The 16362-nt window shown below is 37.0% G+C and overlaps 1 protein-coding gene across 2 annotated transcripts in view; it reads left to right on the top strand.

Annotated features, from left to right (window-relative positions):
• Nucleotides 1–15772, top strand: part of FY (Transducin/WD40 repeat-like superfamily protein) — a 51224-nt gene extending 35452 nt beyond the window's left edge. For both annotated transcript variants that reach the window (XM_088217794.1, XM_088217795.1), the window contains 10 exons: nucleotides 2316–2375; nucleotides 2496–2556; nucleotides 2640–2727; nucleotides 2896–2959; nucleotides 4421–4499; nucleotides 4765–4854; nucleotides 11035–11123; nucleotides 11417–11961; nucleotides 13441–13683; nucleotides 15323–15772. In XM_088217794.1, coding sequence (XP_088073920.1) covers nucleotides 2316–2375; nucleotides 2496–2556; nucleotides 2640–2727; nucleotides 2896–2959; nucleotides 4421–4499; nucleotides 4765–4854; nucleotides 11035–11123; nucleotides 11417–11961; nucleotides 13441–13683; nucleotides 15323–15397 — 1394 coding nt within the window. In that variant the 3' untranslated portion in view covers nucleotides 15398–15772. The remainder of the gene's footprint in view (nucleotides 1–2315; nucleotides 2376–2495; nucleotides 2557–2639; nucleotides 2728–2895; nucleotides 2960–4420; nucleotides 4500–4764; nucleotides 4855–11034; nucleotides 11124–11416; nucleotides 11962–13440; nucleotides 13684–15322) is intronic.
• The last annotated feature ends 590 nt before the right edge of the window (nucleotides 15773–16362 follow it).

Raw genomic sequence — 16362 nt, 5'->3', positions numbered from 1 at the left:
ATATATTTGACTATTTATAATAATCATTGTGGCAAGAAAGTAATGCTAAGAACAGGGGAACTTTAGTAGTAATACACTATGAGAAAAAAAAAATTAAGATTGGAAAATATTCCCTTAATACTTTAATCTTCAGGAACAACCCATTTTTTTCTTATTCTGGCTATGTGATCTTGTATCATTTTAGAAGTACCTGATTTTGTGTCTCAACTTTTTGTAAATGTTTAAATTGCACCTTATTTTTTTTGGTGTGTAAATCAAATCTCAACTTTTGAAAGTGCAATCACTCCCTAACAGACTTTTGAAAGTGCAATCACTCCCTCGCTGTTAGGAAAAAGGTAACACCATCAAGTAGCAACATATGTAGATAATGATGTCACTGTTTTTGTCCATGTACATGCCACATAGATGACAGGTGCTATCCACGTGGACCCATGAAAAAGGTTTTCATCTGTGCCCTAGAACTGGAGAGGATTGTGCAAACATGATGTGGTGGGACCCAATGGACAATGTTGGGACTTTCAGTTCCACCAGCAACTCCTGCTCTTCCTCTGTGTTCAGGTCATCCAGCCAGATCAACCCGGATCTGAGCAACAGCGGTTGATTTGTTAGAGATAAACTAAAGCAATCTCAATTGGACCTGAACCTGATGATACCCTCCTATTGCAACACCTGCCAGGTAGATGTCATTGACTTCCTCTACCACTGCAACTCCTGCGGCTTCAATTTCCACCCCTGATGCATCAATCTCCCCATGGTGCTCCATGACAGCAACCTCAACCTCTACTTGCACAGAAAAGTGAGCTTTGCGTGTCACCAGTGTGGCCGCAAAGGGAGGAGCTGGAGTTAGAGGTTGACATGCAAGAGGTATAATCTGCATGTGGCCTGCGTGAAGGAGATGTTGGCGGAGAGTTGGCACGAGTTGTATTTTAGGGGAGAAAAAAGGAGGAAGGGGAAACAAAAAAGGCAGATGAAGAGGTGGTCCCTGTGTCTTATTTAGTGAAGAAGATTAGTGAAAATTAATTAATTAGTTAATTTAATTAATCTAATAATTTTATTTATTCATTTAATTCATTCAATTAATATGTGGATTTTGGTTTTTATGTCACAAATACAACCCTTTTTAAGTGGGTCCGCATGGATGCCATGTAGATGACATGTGGCATCTATGTGGATTAAAAAAATGAAATCATTATCTCAGCATACTAATATTTGATGGTGTTAATTTTTTCTAATAGTGATAGAATGATTTGCATATTTTAAAACTTGAGGTTGATTTAAATCCAAAAATATTTAGGGTACAATTTTAACATTTTCCAGAAGTTATTGATGAAATCAGGTATTTTAGCCTTTTTTTTTGGGTTGTGTATAGTGCTAATTTTCCATTAAAGTCTATTGCAACAATTAAAATGAAAAGATTGTCTGTTTTGAAACTTTCTTATGTCCTCTGCACAAGTTTAATGCCCCAAATGATAATTTTGCTCCTTCCTACATGGAACTTAAATATGTTATCTTGCAAATATTGTTTTCTGTTGTTTCTCTATTTTCTCATTTATTTGCTCGTTTATTATTGCAATATCAGTCTATGAACTTTGGACTTGTCAGGTCAGGTTGTATCTTGTTCCTGTAGTATGCGTGACATGTCTTCATGATGTTGGGTCACGTTGCTGTCTTTTTTTTGCGGAAAGATGCGGATTGGAGACTTTGGACTTGGTTATTTGATATTTTTGGTGTTGGTTTTTTTCTCCAAATCTTGAGCTTTTGTTTTTTCAATCACTTCTTATCATAGCATTGGAAATAATGAGGATAGATTTTCTGGGTAGAGGGTGTTATGGCTGGAGAAATGCAAATTTTTATAAGGATTATATTTCTCCTCTTTGCTTCTTTAGGGCAAGATGACTTTTTTTAGCTTTCTCTTGGGGTTACCTATAAGGTGTGTGTGTTCTTTCAGGAAGTTACTTTCTCTATTCTATATAGGGTTTGGCCAGCCCTTCTTTATTGAATTTTCTTTTCCATTATTTCCATTTTTCTTCTTTTTCTTTTTGTTTTTTCTATTGGTTTTGGGATGCCTAGTCCTCCCCTAATTTTTCCCTCTTCCTTTATGATATACTTTTTCCGATAACTATTTGGTTTCCCCATTTATTTTGTTTTGTTTTTGGTTTGTAGAATACCTTTTGGATAATTTGATAAGACCTATTGAAAGGAATTTGATAATACTGCACATGATGTAATTTACTACTGAGTTTAGTTGTACTTGAATGTTTTTAGTTGAAATGAAATAACCTAAGAGTTTTCCCGGGTGGTTTGAACTCAGGCAGGCCACGGTTGGGATGTGAAGAGTGTTGACTGGCACCCCACAAAATCTCTATTAATTTCTGGTACACTCTGATTTCTTCTTGACCCTGGATAAAGAAGAAAAGGTCTTGGTTAACTTCTTTGGAACAGTCTTTATTTAAGTGATCCTGTTGATGCTTATTGCCATTTGTTTGCATAATTAGGTGGAAAAGACAACCTTGTGAAACTCTGGGATGCTAGAACTGGGAGAGAGCTATGTTCATTGTGAGTAAATACTGATTTTTGGTTGAATTCCTAATCTTCTATAAAACTGAACTATATTGAGAGTTTATGCATATCTTTTGCAGTCATGGCCACAAAAATACAGTGCTTTGTGTCAAATGGAACCAAAATGGTAACTGGGTGCTCACTGCTTCAAAAGATCAAATCATCAAGGTGGGCCTCTTTCGTTCCTTTTAAGCTGGATGAAGCATGTCTTCCTTTCTCTGTGTGTGTATGTGTGTATTTCTGTTATCTCTCCGTGTCTCTAAAAACAGAATGTACCTCACTTTTGTATATAAATCTACTCTGATGTTGCATCATCATTGCGCTCTAAGTTCGCAGCTTTATGACATAAGGGCCATGAAAGAGCTTGAATCCTTCCGTGGGCATCGAAAAGATGTTACTGGTAAGTGACTGCTATTGTCCAATATACACGTTCTTTTAGAAGAATTATTTAGTAATTTGCTGCGTGAAGAAGGATAATATGCAGAAAGCTTGTCTTCTCCACTGTTCTTGTGTAATACTTGAGTCATTTGAGATATTGATCAAATGTATTAAATGAATCTACTTCTTGTTTAAATTAGGGGATTAAATTTCTGCTAATTGCAGGAAAGGATTCAATATTTGATTATTGCTCTACTCTAATGCTGGTATAATTTGGAAACTCACGTTTACATAACATCATGATTGAGAGGATTTATGCCATGATGGTTAATTTCTTTTGCTTCATTCTTATGCCTGTCATACTATTCGCACATTCTTGTAGTTTCTGTAGCTATGGATGACAAGGTTGATAGTTTGTGTTTAGATGTTAGGTTGGTGAAAAAGGAACTGAGTTTCTAGTGTTAATTTGTTACCATTGCTTGGGGTGCCCCGTGGGTGTGCTAGTGACTTAAGTTACCAGCATCATACACAAAGATCTATTGAAGTCATACTTTGGAAAGAAAGAAACAACCGCACTTTTGAAGACAAAGAGGATTCTTTTGGAAACATCAAGGACAAATGGTTCCACTTTTTTGGGTCCACATTATTGGGACATCACCTTTATAACCTTGATGATTTTGGTTTCATTGTAGATATATTCTTAGATTTGTAAATCTTTTATACATTGGTGACACCCCTTTTGTGCCTACTCTAATATATTTTTTTACTTTCTATCTCAAAAAAAAAAAAAAATCTATTGAAGTCATGAATCAAATACATTTCTATTCTGTTGCCTGCAACTTGCCATGCTAATGTATTTTTTTAAGGAAAGTTGTGTAAGCAAACATGGAATATGACGTTTTGGCAGTCTTGAGTAATTAATGTGTGTGAATTATAAGCTTAAAGCAATGATTTAAGGCTACATATTAAGTTGGATTTGATTTCCTAGAATGTGAAATTGGCTCTGAATGACTTTAGGCTATCTGCTTAACCTGAAGATTAATTATCAGGTTGAGAAGGAAAATGTGGAAGTTCCTTGTTTCATGTTTTAGACCTTTTTTTTTTTCCTTACAGGGATATGTGAAGCCGCTTTTGAACATTAAAATTCTGATAGAAGAAATAAAAATGAAATTGCATAATTAGAATGGATTTTCAAGTAAATCATGTCCAAACTTTAAGTACTTTATGAAGTAAATATTCCTCTATTATATTTAGGTTTTGCTTTATGATAAGGTGAAAGGCTTTTGCCATCTATAGTGGTGCTAGTTTTCTCATACTCTGTTTAATGGATTTCATCTTGGTATTCCCAAAAGAAGTTTTTGTGCTCTATGCTTCTCTACAAGTAGTCATTCTAAGTTGAAAATGAATTACTACTGCACTGTCTCTTTATCTGATGTCTCTCTGATGTGATGTTACTAATAGTGAAAATGTTTATCTTTGGTAGCATTGGCATGGCATCCCTTCCATGAAGAATACTTTGTCAGTGGGAGTTTTGATGGATCAATTTTTCATTGGCTTGTTGGGTATGTCTGTACCTTTTACTCCATCCTTTCTTGTTCTCATTCTTACATGCATCAGTTTTTTGATGCATTAGGTTAATTTTTATATTAAGGAGTCATAGACCATCTATATACGACAGTAATCACCCAAATTATTCTCCTTTTTGATATAGATTACCGTACTTATTTTTCATTTTGATTGGTGGTTTATGTAATCTTAGGGTAGGTAGGGAAGCATTCCAGACAGCTTGTATATTTTAATGACCATTAAGATTCTCTTGATGCGCAGGCATGAAACACCTCAAGTTGAAATCCCGAATGCCCATGATAATAGCGTATGGGATCTAGCATGGCATCCTATTGGATATCTTCTTTGCAGGTTAAGTGCTGTTGTTCTTTGTGTCCATATTATAGTATTGTTAAGTTTTAGACATGATGCTCATAAATTTGTGTTTATAACTAGTTTTCTCGTGGAATACAAACATATTTTTCTGCTTGAAATAAAAAATATAATGTGTATTCATCAATTATAGACACCAAATGGGTGCCGACCTATGTATAAAAGACACATCAATAAGAATCTCTATAGGTTACTAAAATCCTCTATAAAGAATAAAAAGTTGCCGGTAACCAGACAACACAAAATTTGGTACCATCTATCTCTAACCTTATCAAACTCCTCTTCCACCCTTCAAAATTTGGTACCATCAATAAGAAATATTAACAAAATTAATTGATTATTATTGGAGGATTTTCTTGGTGTGCTGCTTGAAAATCTCTCATTAAGATCTAATTGATATTTTTATCATATATTCAGTTATATGGTTAAAATACTGATAGGATTTCCTTTATGCATGGGTGGCACCCTCTTAGTGCTTAATTATATAATATTCTGATTTTTCTTCAGAAAGAAATAAAGATATTTCTATCATGATGTACTATGTCTCACAATATGTCTTAATCTGGAAGGGAATAGCCTGAACTTGAATCATAAACTGAAATCACTTCGTTTCCCTTTCTCAACGTAATTGAAAGAAGTAAATACTGAAGTAACTCTTGAAGTAATGGAAACTTTATTTCACTACTTGACAGCCACATGTCAAGGGTCTTTTACTTAACTGTGAATCTTGTTCCTTGATGGTATTGAATTATTCAATTAGAAGTTTTGAAGATCAATTCTAGCTGAAAAGCAAGTACGAAAAAAAAAAACAGACTTACGTCATAAGAAAAGTAGAATCCAGACCCGATTACACATGACTTACACATGACTCTTTTGCTGAAACCCTAAGGAAGGACACGATTAACCCTAATTGGGTCGAGATGAAAGATACCCGACCCGCTTTTTTCAAATTTCAAAATGGGCATAATGAGGCAGGTAGAACTCCGAATGGGCCGGGCAAAAAAGATAAACAAATGGGCCTTATTACTAAGACAAAAAGGGGCAAGAGGGCAGGATGGATTGGGCGGAGAAAGGAAAGTGGCTGATCGGAAATGATCATGCTGGTCCATCCAAGAGGCTCAGATATAATGGTGGGCAATTGATTAGAGGGTATGAAGGCCCAGAAAGGAATGCTGAAGTCAAAAGAAGATCGACCGAGGGTGTGGGGAAACAAAGACAAATTGAGAATTTTCCTTCTCGATTTCAAACCCTAGATAAGGGTATTACAGTTGTGGATGAAGGAAAAGGTGAGGAGTCAATTTTCTCAGTGCGGTTTGGGGGAGAAGAAGAATTTCTGGAGGTCATGTGTAGTTTGGCAAAGTTGGGAAGAGATGAGGAAGAAATCGTAGTTGCTTATGGGGGGTCGAGTGAAAAGGAGATGGCGGGTATTACGACGAAGGGCACAAAATCTAGGGAAGAAAGGCGTGAAGTATTGGCAGAGTTCGTTGACGAGGTTCACGTATTTGAGGAGAGCGTTAGCTGTATTTTTCCGACTCACACACTGTTCGAGGATGCTGTCAGCAACTCACTTCAAATGATTGAAGTCCCAAAGAAAGGGGAACACTCAGGATGACGGTTTTGAGCTAGATAATCAGCATCTTCAGCTGGCTCTTCAAGTTAGAGAACCCAATCAGTGGGGAAGTGGATTTTGGAGTGGTGGAGTGCCTACAAGTTGAAAGCTCACGGTGGATACTTGAAAATATGAAAAAATTGAATGACCTGGTGGGAGTTGTGTTTGGAGGTTTCGAAGATAGGGTGATGGAGCTGTTCAGGGATATTGAAAGGAGTCATCTCGAGAAAGAAATGGAGGAGAATGCTAAAAGAAAAGGAAAGGGGAAGCTTGGCAGTGAGGAGTCAAGGGAACTAAGGAGGCTGATATCAATGGTTAATTATGATGGTGCCAAAAAGGAGAAAGGGAGGGGTGTAGGAAAGTTGGATGAAGTTTAATATGTCAGAGAAAACAATTTATTGGAATGTGAGGGGTTTGAACGACATCAGTAAGAGGCAGATCATCAAAGGTGGGCTGAGTAGGTGGAGACCGGAATTGGTGTGCCTACAGGAGACAAAAATGGAGGTCATTGATGTGAAAACAATAAGGAGTTTATGGTGCTGTAAAGAGGTAGGCTGGAGAGTTTTACCCTCCATTGGGCCTTCTGGGGGTATTGTCATTATGTGAGATGATAAACTAATGAAATGTGGGGACTGCATAATAGGTATGTGTACTCTATCCTGCATTTTCAAAGATTGTAGGAAAAGGATAGAATGAATGTTCACCGGAGTCTATAACAAGGGTGGTGGTAACGAGAGAGCACTGCTTTGGAAGGAGCTTGATTGTAAGGTGAAATGGCAAGGTCTTTGGGTAGTTGGTGGAGACTTCAACATGGTACTGCATAAACATGAGTGGTCTAGTGAGTCTGTACATAATAAGTGTGCTGATGAGTTCAGAGACATCATTGATAGACTTGACCTTATTGACCTCCCGATGGTTCGTGGTAAATGGACGTGGTCAAACCAACACTTAGCCCCTGCATGCTCCAGAATTGACGGGTTTTTAATTTCAATTGATATGCATTCTGTTCTGGTTGATTTATGTCAGAGAAGGCTTAGTAGGATTACCTCTGACCCTTTCCAATCTGCCTGGAGGCGAATGGCATCAGCTGGGGCCCTTGTCCTTTCCTGTTTGATGTCAAATGGCTTAGGGTGACAGAGTTTTGTGAGAATATCAAAGTTTGGTGGGGAAAAACTAATCCAAATGGTATGGCTAGCTACAGACTTGTGCAGAAGCTCATTCTTTGAAAAATGAGATCAAAATGTGGTGTAAGGTAGAAGGTTTAAAAAATGAATTTGAATGGAAGACTTTATTAGAGGATATTAATAATACTCTGGATATTAAGGAAGAGGTGGGGTTGATTTCGACGGAGGACTCAATAAAGAGGGAGGATTTGAAATCCAAAGTGGACAAATTTATGCAAATGGAGGAGACTAGCTGGAGACAAAAATCTAGAGCTAAATGGGTTGAAGAGGGTGATTGAAACACCAGCACTGCCTGGCAAGTCATCATAGAAGAAACAATTTTATTGGCTCCCTGCTGTTTGGGAATGAGGAAGTTGAGGGTAATCGGAACTTGCGACAGCGGGCCAAGCTTCACTTCGATGATTTATACTCGGAACAGATGAAGATGAGACCTCGTCTGGATGGTTTATCCTTCAATTGTCTTGACGGGGATAGCAGCTTGGAGTTGGAAAGGAATTTCACTGAAGATGAGGTTTTGGATGGTCTGAAGGCGTGTAATAAAGAGAAAGCCCCTGGCCATGATGGTTTTTCGATGGGTTTTCTGTTATTTTTCTGGTCTGTGTTAAAAGATGATGTGATGAAAATGTTTGATGAATTTCATAGCTCTGGTAAATTTGTAAAGGCTATCAATTCTACTTTCATCATATTGATTCCTAAGGTGAGTGGGGGCTCTTCAATTAAGGAGTTCAGTACCATTAGTTTGGTGGGTAGTTTGTACAAATTAATTGCAAAAGTTCTAGCCAGAAGATTGACAAGTGTCTTGGACAGACTAGTTGGTGGCTCACAACATGCCTTTGTGGGAGGCCGTCAGATCTTAGATGCTGCACTTATAGCAAATGAGATGGTTGATGAAATGCCTAACAAGAAGAGGAGAGGTGTACTCTGTAAACTGGATATGGAGAAGGCGTATGATAACATGAATTGGGTTTTTGTTGATTATATGTTGAAAAGATTGGGTTTTGGTGATAGATGGAGAAAATGGATTAATACTTACATTACCTCGGTGTCTTATGCGGTTATCATAAATGGAGGACCTTCAGAATTTTTTAGGCCTTCAAAAGGATTGAGACAAGGGGACCCATTATCACCACTTTTGTTTATTGTGGTAACGGAGGCATTGAACAAAATGCTTCTAAAAGCTAGAGAACTGGAGTTTTTTTGGGGTCTACACGTTGGGGATGGAAGCTGTGAGGAGGAGATCACACATATGTTTTTTGCTGATGATGTCCTTCTCTGTAAATCGGAGAAAATCACAGTGATGAGGGATAGATGTATTTTAATGGGCTTTCAAGTAGTTTTCGGTCTGAAGAAAATTTGGCAAAATCTGAATTTATAGGGATGGGCTGTAAATCATCATATTTTCCTATTAAGTATCTTGGATTACCTTTGGGTGCCAATTGCAACGATCAAAGGGTCTGTGAACCGGTAATCAACCATGTTGAGAGGAGACTTGCTGGTTGGAAACGGGGGTTGCTTTCTAAAGGAGGCCATTTGACTTTAATAAAAAGTACACTAAGTAACTTGCCGGTTTATTACCTATCTTTGTTCACAATTCCGGCTAGTGTTGCAAAAAAATTGGAAGCTATTCAAGCAAAATTTTTTTGGGGTGATGTTGTGAATGCTAGAAAGTTTCATTTGGTCGCTTGGAATGAATTGAAGAAACCTTTACGGAAAGGTGGACTTGGGATTTGGTCTTTGATTGAGATGAATCAAGCTTTGCAGGGTAAATGGTTATGGAGATTCATGAATGAGGATAACACTATGTGGAGGAGAGTGATTGCCTCGAAATATGGGCTTGATTCGTTCGGGTGGCTGACTCTTGGAAGGCAGAGGACTCACAGTAAATATTTATGGAAAAAAATTGAAATGGGAAAAGTAAGTTTTATGAACCAAATTCTTTGGAAGATTGGTAATGGGTTGCGAACCAGTTTATGGGATGATCATTAGCTGGAAGGGGGTCCACTCGACGATAGATTTCCCAATGTCTATGGTATCTCCACCCACAAGGCTGCCCGTGTTTTGGATTGTTTTGAGAGAAATCAGAATGGAAAAGGATCCTGGGAGGTGGTGGTGAGTCGCAATTTAAATGACTGGGAGTTAATGGAGTATGAAAATTTGATGATGATCTTAGCTGGTATCAATTTGGGCAACAATGCGGATAAGCCTTGGTGGAATATCACAAAAAAAGGGGTGTTCACAGTGCAATCTTGGTGCAAAAAATTGATGCAGCATGATGAGCAGACACAATTGACTGATGGTGAGAGGAATATTCTCCCGTTCAAACAGATCTGGAAGGCAAAGGTGCCTCCTCGGGTTTCCTTTTTCACTTGGGAAGCTAGCATGGAGTGTATTAACAATTGATAAATTAAAGAGAAGGGGTCTCACTTTAGTTAATGCTTGCTACCTATGCCAACAGGCTGAAGAGTCTTGCTGCCACTTTCTGCTTCACTGTCCTGCTACGTATCCACTGTGGTGTGGGGTGTACAGATGTTTAGGGATCAGCTGGGTCATGTCAGGATTGGTAAGGGAGGAGATTGGTGCTTGGGAGAGTTTGGAAAGCTGCTGTGATTTTGCAGACATTATTTCTCTCAGTATTTTGTGGGTTGTATGGAAAGCTAGGAATTCTAGAGCTTTTGAAGGAATTGAGGATTCAAAGGGTTTTGATGTACTGAAAAATAGATGGTTTAGGACCCTAGAATTTTTGCTTTCGGGTCATCCTCTGATTATGATCCAAATGTTTAGGAATACTTTCTGTTTGGAGGATTAAGCTGTAAATAATTGTACATAATCTGCACCAGTTGGTGCTTATTACAATACATTTTATACTTTAAAAAAAAAGTAGATTTTTTTGGAAAAAAAACAGAAAACATTTATTTCCTTTCCTATGTAATGAGGTAATTTAAGCACTACCATAGCATTTCTCACGATCATTGTATATAAATTTAGGATATGCATAAGTTTAAGGATACAGTTTTCTGCCACTTCTCTAAGCTTTTCAGAAGCATTTGTTCCTTGAAAAGAGGGATTGTTTGTTGTTTCACTTGAGTTTCTGCAGTTACAATAAGAGCAAGGTCTGTCATTCCATCTCTTTACAAGTTTGGTAATTAAAGAAGGCAAGAACTTTTAAAAACCCAAGAAATAAGGTCCTGTCCATATTAAGAGTCGAATGGAACCCATTATAGATCTTTTGCCAAAAAAGATGTGTGATTATTTTTTCTCTGTTCTTGTTTTAGTGTATTTCACTAATTTGGTTTTATCAATATTTGGAATTCAGCAAAGCTGTAGGTCATCTGTTTAGTTGCTAAACCTGTCTAGTTCCTTTTACAGTGGTAGCAATGATCATACAACAAAGTTCTGGTGCAGAAATAGGCCTGGGGACACCCCTCGCGATAAATTTAGCATTTCCCAAAATCAAGGTTGTTATTCTATTGCCTATTCTCTAGTCCCTGAAATAAACATTTTAAATATCATCATAAAGAAGGAACAATATTTGCAGATGACCATTCTAAGCTCTAGATTTAACCAAAAAGATGCTGTGAAACGAAAAAGCCTGAATACTGTTTAGTGGTGCATGTGGGATTTCTACAGTGGAGTTTGTTTATTTGCCTTGTGCTAGAGTAGTTTTCTGAAGATAATTGGCTGTAGTCAGTTTATCCTTAAAATCTTTTATGACCTGTTAAGAACTTCTAACTATTTTAGCTTCTATCAGGGTATGGTGAGCAAAACCTTGCGGTTGCTAGTCGTTTTCCTGGTAATTTTCCGGTACCGGAGGCACCACCAACTCCTGGAGCATTTGTTCCTGGATTGACCAGAAATGAGGGAACTATTCCAGGAGTTGGAATTGCAATGCCACTATCAATTCCATCTCCTGATGTGTCATCGCAGGGGGAGCAGAAGCAGCCTCTTCCGCCTTCAATGCCTCTGGGAGCCCCACCTCTTCCTCCTGGTCCACATCCCTCTCTTCTTGCAGCCAATCCGCAGCAGGGATTTCAGCAGAATCCACAGCAGATTCAGCAACAACAGCATCAGGCTCTTCCACAGCAAATGCACCCTATGCCTATGCCACCTCCAAATATGCAACAGCTACAGACGCCATCTCACATGCCTTTGCTTCCACATCCTCATTTACCTCGTCCCCCACTGCAGATGCCACCACTTGGCATGCCTTCACCCATTCCATCTTCACTGCCAGGATCTCTTCCTGTGCCTTCATCAATGCCTGCATCGCATCCATTATCTATGCCTGGTCCAATGGTACGGTTGTGTCTCTAGATTATTTCTTCTTTTAATTTTTGTCACTGAGCTTTAATTCTTGATTAAGTTTCAATACCAGTTTTAATGCTCATGTTTTCATTTCCCTCATTTTATAAGTTTGCTGCCCACTCCTATTTTCTCCTGCAATATAAAACTCTAACCCTAAAAGAAATGCATTTTGACATAAGTATCAATTCCTGTTGCATGTTATTTTTCCTTCATCCATATAAGTTACCAAAAGTGATACTGTTATGGTCCTTACTTAGGATCTCGTTGTGGGATTTTGTTAATGATATAGGATCGTTAAAAGGGAACCCAACAATCTCCTAGAGTTAAAGTACTGAAGAAACTTTTTTGACAAATTTTTCTGCATATCCATTTGTGAGACAGCAAGTGATACAAGAGGGATAATGGGCAATAATTCTGGTGGTTATTTCTAGATACTTCTACGATCCTACCACACTATTACATAAATACTACTTAAATATCTTAGTACATACAAAATCCAGCACATGAGGAGCAATTAATTTTAATAAATTTGCTTCCAGAGTCAGCCAACTGGCCTCTATTTTTTCTCCCTAATTTTCTCCTGCTAAACACAAGCAATTACAACGCCAAATACATAATAGCCACTTCAAAACGGCCACATAACAGTCGCATAACAACTACATAAAATAGCACCTGCAGACTGCACAGCCACATAAAACAACACCTACAGATTACATAATTTTTTTCGTTATTTTTTCTTTTTACTTCTCTGATACACCTTATCACAAGGTGTTATTTCGCCGCTGATGTTCCTAGCAGATGCATATCTTTTTCTTGGAAAATTCTAGATGTTTAATTATTCCACCTTTCACTTTGGACTAAGTTTCTGGTAAGATGCATTTTTTTTTTGGAAGGGCTGGGATTGACTCTACTTTCACTTGGGAGATAACTAATTTAACTCTTACCATAATTAACCTTTGAGAAATCAGCTGCTATCTTCTGCCGCTAGCATTAACTTTATTAAAAACTACAATTTTTTAATGTGATGTCAGGATCAGAATTAGTGGAAAGAAATAGTGACAATGGATGGAGAAAAGAAGAAATATTGACATATAAGACGTAGAGAGAGAATTTGCATATGCAAACAGGGAAATTTTTTAAGTTAATTCATTTCTTGGCTTATTGTGAAAATGCTACATGACGGACTTAGATAGAGAAAGAACACACGAAATGACAGCAAGAAACAAACTAGCCAGCTTACTAAGCAACTGATAATCAAAGTATAAAGTCAAAATAAAGTTTCTAACAGAAAAACAGAACAACAGCAATTTCTGGATCTTCATCCTTGGGTCTTGACGTGTCAACATAACACTCTAGTCGCTTCTAAGGGAAAAAGTGTTCTAACCTGTGAGAAACTACTCGCAAAAGGTTTTGGTGGATTTCCTGGTTTATTTTTGAGGCTTTGTGTTGACATTTTTTTCTTCATTTTAGGGAATGCAAGGTGCCATGAATCAGATGGTTCCCCCAATGCCACAGGGCCATTTTATGGGCATCAATCCAATGCACTCAGGATCATTACCCACTAGTGGTGCTTCTCCCGGAGGCTTTCAAAATGGCCCCCCAAACATGCAGGGTCCTTCTAATGCAGGTGGTGCGCAAATGTATCCACAGAGTGGTGCATTCCGTCCACAAGCTGGGCAGATGTCAATGATGCCAGGATTTAATCCCTATCAGGTAAAAGGAAGTGAGGTTTCAGTTAAATGCAATCTTTAAACTTCTAGAAGATGATTCTTAAAATATATTATAAAAGAGTAGTGCCAAGGTCTTGTTTGCGTCGGCAATTGTTTAATTATATTCTGCTAGCCTCCTATAATGAATAAATATAAGGGTATAGTCTGCCGTATTACATGTCAGCCAAACCTTATTTTCAGCTGGATTTGTAGCTGGAACTCATGCACATACTGTAAGGTGATGCATGGTAGTGCCTAGGCAGCTTATGCGATACATTCCATAGCATGTTAACCCATTCCTTTTCCTATTTCTCTCCGCAATTTTGATTTATGTAGACCATGTTTGGAAGCAATATAAAATTGTACTACTTATTTATGAGTTAACGTTTGGTTTAACTATTATATAATATAAATTCTATTAAAAGAAGAAAGTTTTATTAAAAAGAAAAGATGATAAAAATTGATTTTATATGGGATTCTATATGGATTAGAACAATATGTTTTAAGTTCTAACAAAGTTATGGAATTTGGAACTTATTATTTCAATTCTGCATGAATTCTATTAATATAATTTCTTATATTGTCCCAATAGAATTTTTATTTTTTCTTAATTAAATTAAGAATATAAATTTCACTTCATTTCTTAATATCTTCCAAACATAGCCTTAGTTGGAGCTAGTATTGAAAATACTTAATAAGCCAGCCCATAGATATATTTACACTTAACAAATTTTCTATGGTTACTTATTCTCTTCAGTTGTGATTATTATGGCACTCTTCTATGTTATGTTTCAATTGAATTTATTTGTTTGATTTTTATAGTAGTACATCAAAAAGCTCTTGTGCCATTCAAAAAGGTTGAATCAGTTCATGTGCTGTTTTCCAGTTCAAATACAATTTGTAGTTTCAAATTTTGTTCGAATAGACCATTATTATTAACTGCATGTCTAACACCATAGGCGAATACTTACATGGCAGAAGACCTGTCCATGTGAGCATAAAGTTTTATAAGTATCGCTAGTGTGACAACCATGCTATTGGTTCTGCTTTTGCCAGTATGCTTTTTTCTAATACTGTGTTTCCAGGTTAGATGGATGATAATGCTTAAATGGGGCTGAAAAGCATTGGAATGACATTGGGGCTAAGAATTTTCTTCTGGTTTTTTGTATTGTTGTTGGATTTTTATAAATATATATTTAATTTATAATTGTTTAGAGATAAAGAAATTAAGAGAGAGAAAAGAAAGAAGTGGTTGCCAGTGTGGTAGTTATATGACTGCTATATAAGTGGACACATCATCTGTTATGTAACCATCTATCTAATGGTGTTAGATACACCGGTATTGATAAGGGTTTATTTGGGCAAACTTTGAGAGCTTGATTTGTATTTGAATCTAAAAGTAGTACAGATGCCAATTTGGACTTTCTGAACAGTACAAAAACTTATTGAAGTATTATCATACTTTTTTGTGATTAAAATTAACGGCATGTTTGGAACAAAGAATTAGTAGGGGAACTGGAGCAATTAAGTTATTTGAAACACAGGATGAATGGTTTAAAAATGACGTAATTGTGGGGAAGCGACCTTCAATTTTCTGTCTCTTTATTCCTGAAAATAACCTTCAATTTTTTTTGTTATTGCAGTCTGGGAATCAACCGGGTATGCCGCCACCACCACAACCACCTGGTCCACCACCTCATGCCCAGACACATCAGTAATATGAACGGGTCTCGAAGAGGGAGATTTTATGGTTTTTCTTTTTACCCTTTTTTTTTTTTTTTTTTTTCTTTGGAATGTAACAATAGCTTATTTTTCAAATGAATAGTAGTCTGTTTAACTTAAAGTATCGCTTGATTAGACCCTGCTCCATTAATTAAACTAAAAAATGCAGGAAGAGATAATTGAAAGAAGAAAAAAAAAATTGTGAAAAACATAACCGAGTAGACTATATTTGATCCTTTCTGTCTGCATCAGTTATCGTATCAGTCCTTTCTGCAAAAATCTGTCCTTTGCGTTTCTGACGTGATTGTACAAGTTGGAAATTCAATTTGTAAACACCGATGCAGCGTGTAAATATATGCTTTGGTGGTTTACTATTCGTTTTGCTAAATTTAATCGGCAGGAAGTTGAATATTCTAAAATGAGTCACGTCTCATGAAGGATTTTGTTTCCTGTTGATAATCTAGCGATTCAACTTTTGTACCAGACGCTGATACTGCCGCAGGTCAAAGAAAAATATGAAGAGGAAGAGGACACTTCTACTCTTATTATTTAGCCTTTGTACGGTGTTTATATACGTGAGGTTTAGAAAGAGATTAAGAGAGTGACAATTGACAAACTTAACTTTAATAAACCTCTCTAAATATGGACAAAGAGATGAAAGAAAGAAATAGATAACAAAGACTTGGTAAATAGATAAGCAAATTGATGTTGGAGCCGAATTAGAGGTATTGAGGGTTCTTGTATTCAAATGATGTCGAACCAGGTGACAATCAATTTTAGTGTCTTTAGTTAGTTCATGCAATGCTGGATTGGTAGCAATGTAAATAGTAGTTTAATTATCACAGAAAAAATAATAGCTGATTCTGGAAGATTTAACACCAAAATTGGAAAGCAAATGTTAATTCAAAATAATCTCTCACTAGTTTTAGACACCAGTGCTTTGTATTCAACTTTAGTGGAG

The sequence above is a fragment of the Carica papaya genome, chromosome 4 (assembly GCF_054855325.1).
Source record: "Carica papaya isolate Zhongbai chromosome 4, ASM5485532v1, whole genome shotgun sequence".
Taxonomy (NCBI): Eukaryota; Viridiplantae; Streptophyta; class Magnoliopsida; order Brassicales; family Caricaceae; genus Carica; species Carica papaya.
The sequence above is the reverse complement of the archived record's forward strand: the minus strand, read 5'-3'. Positions and strand labels throughout refer to the sequence as shown.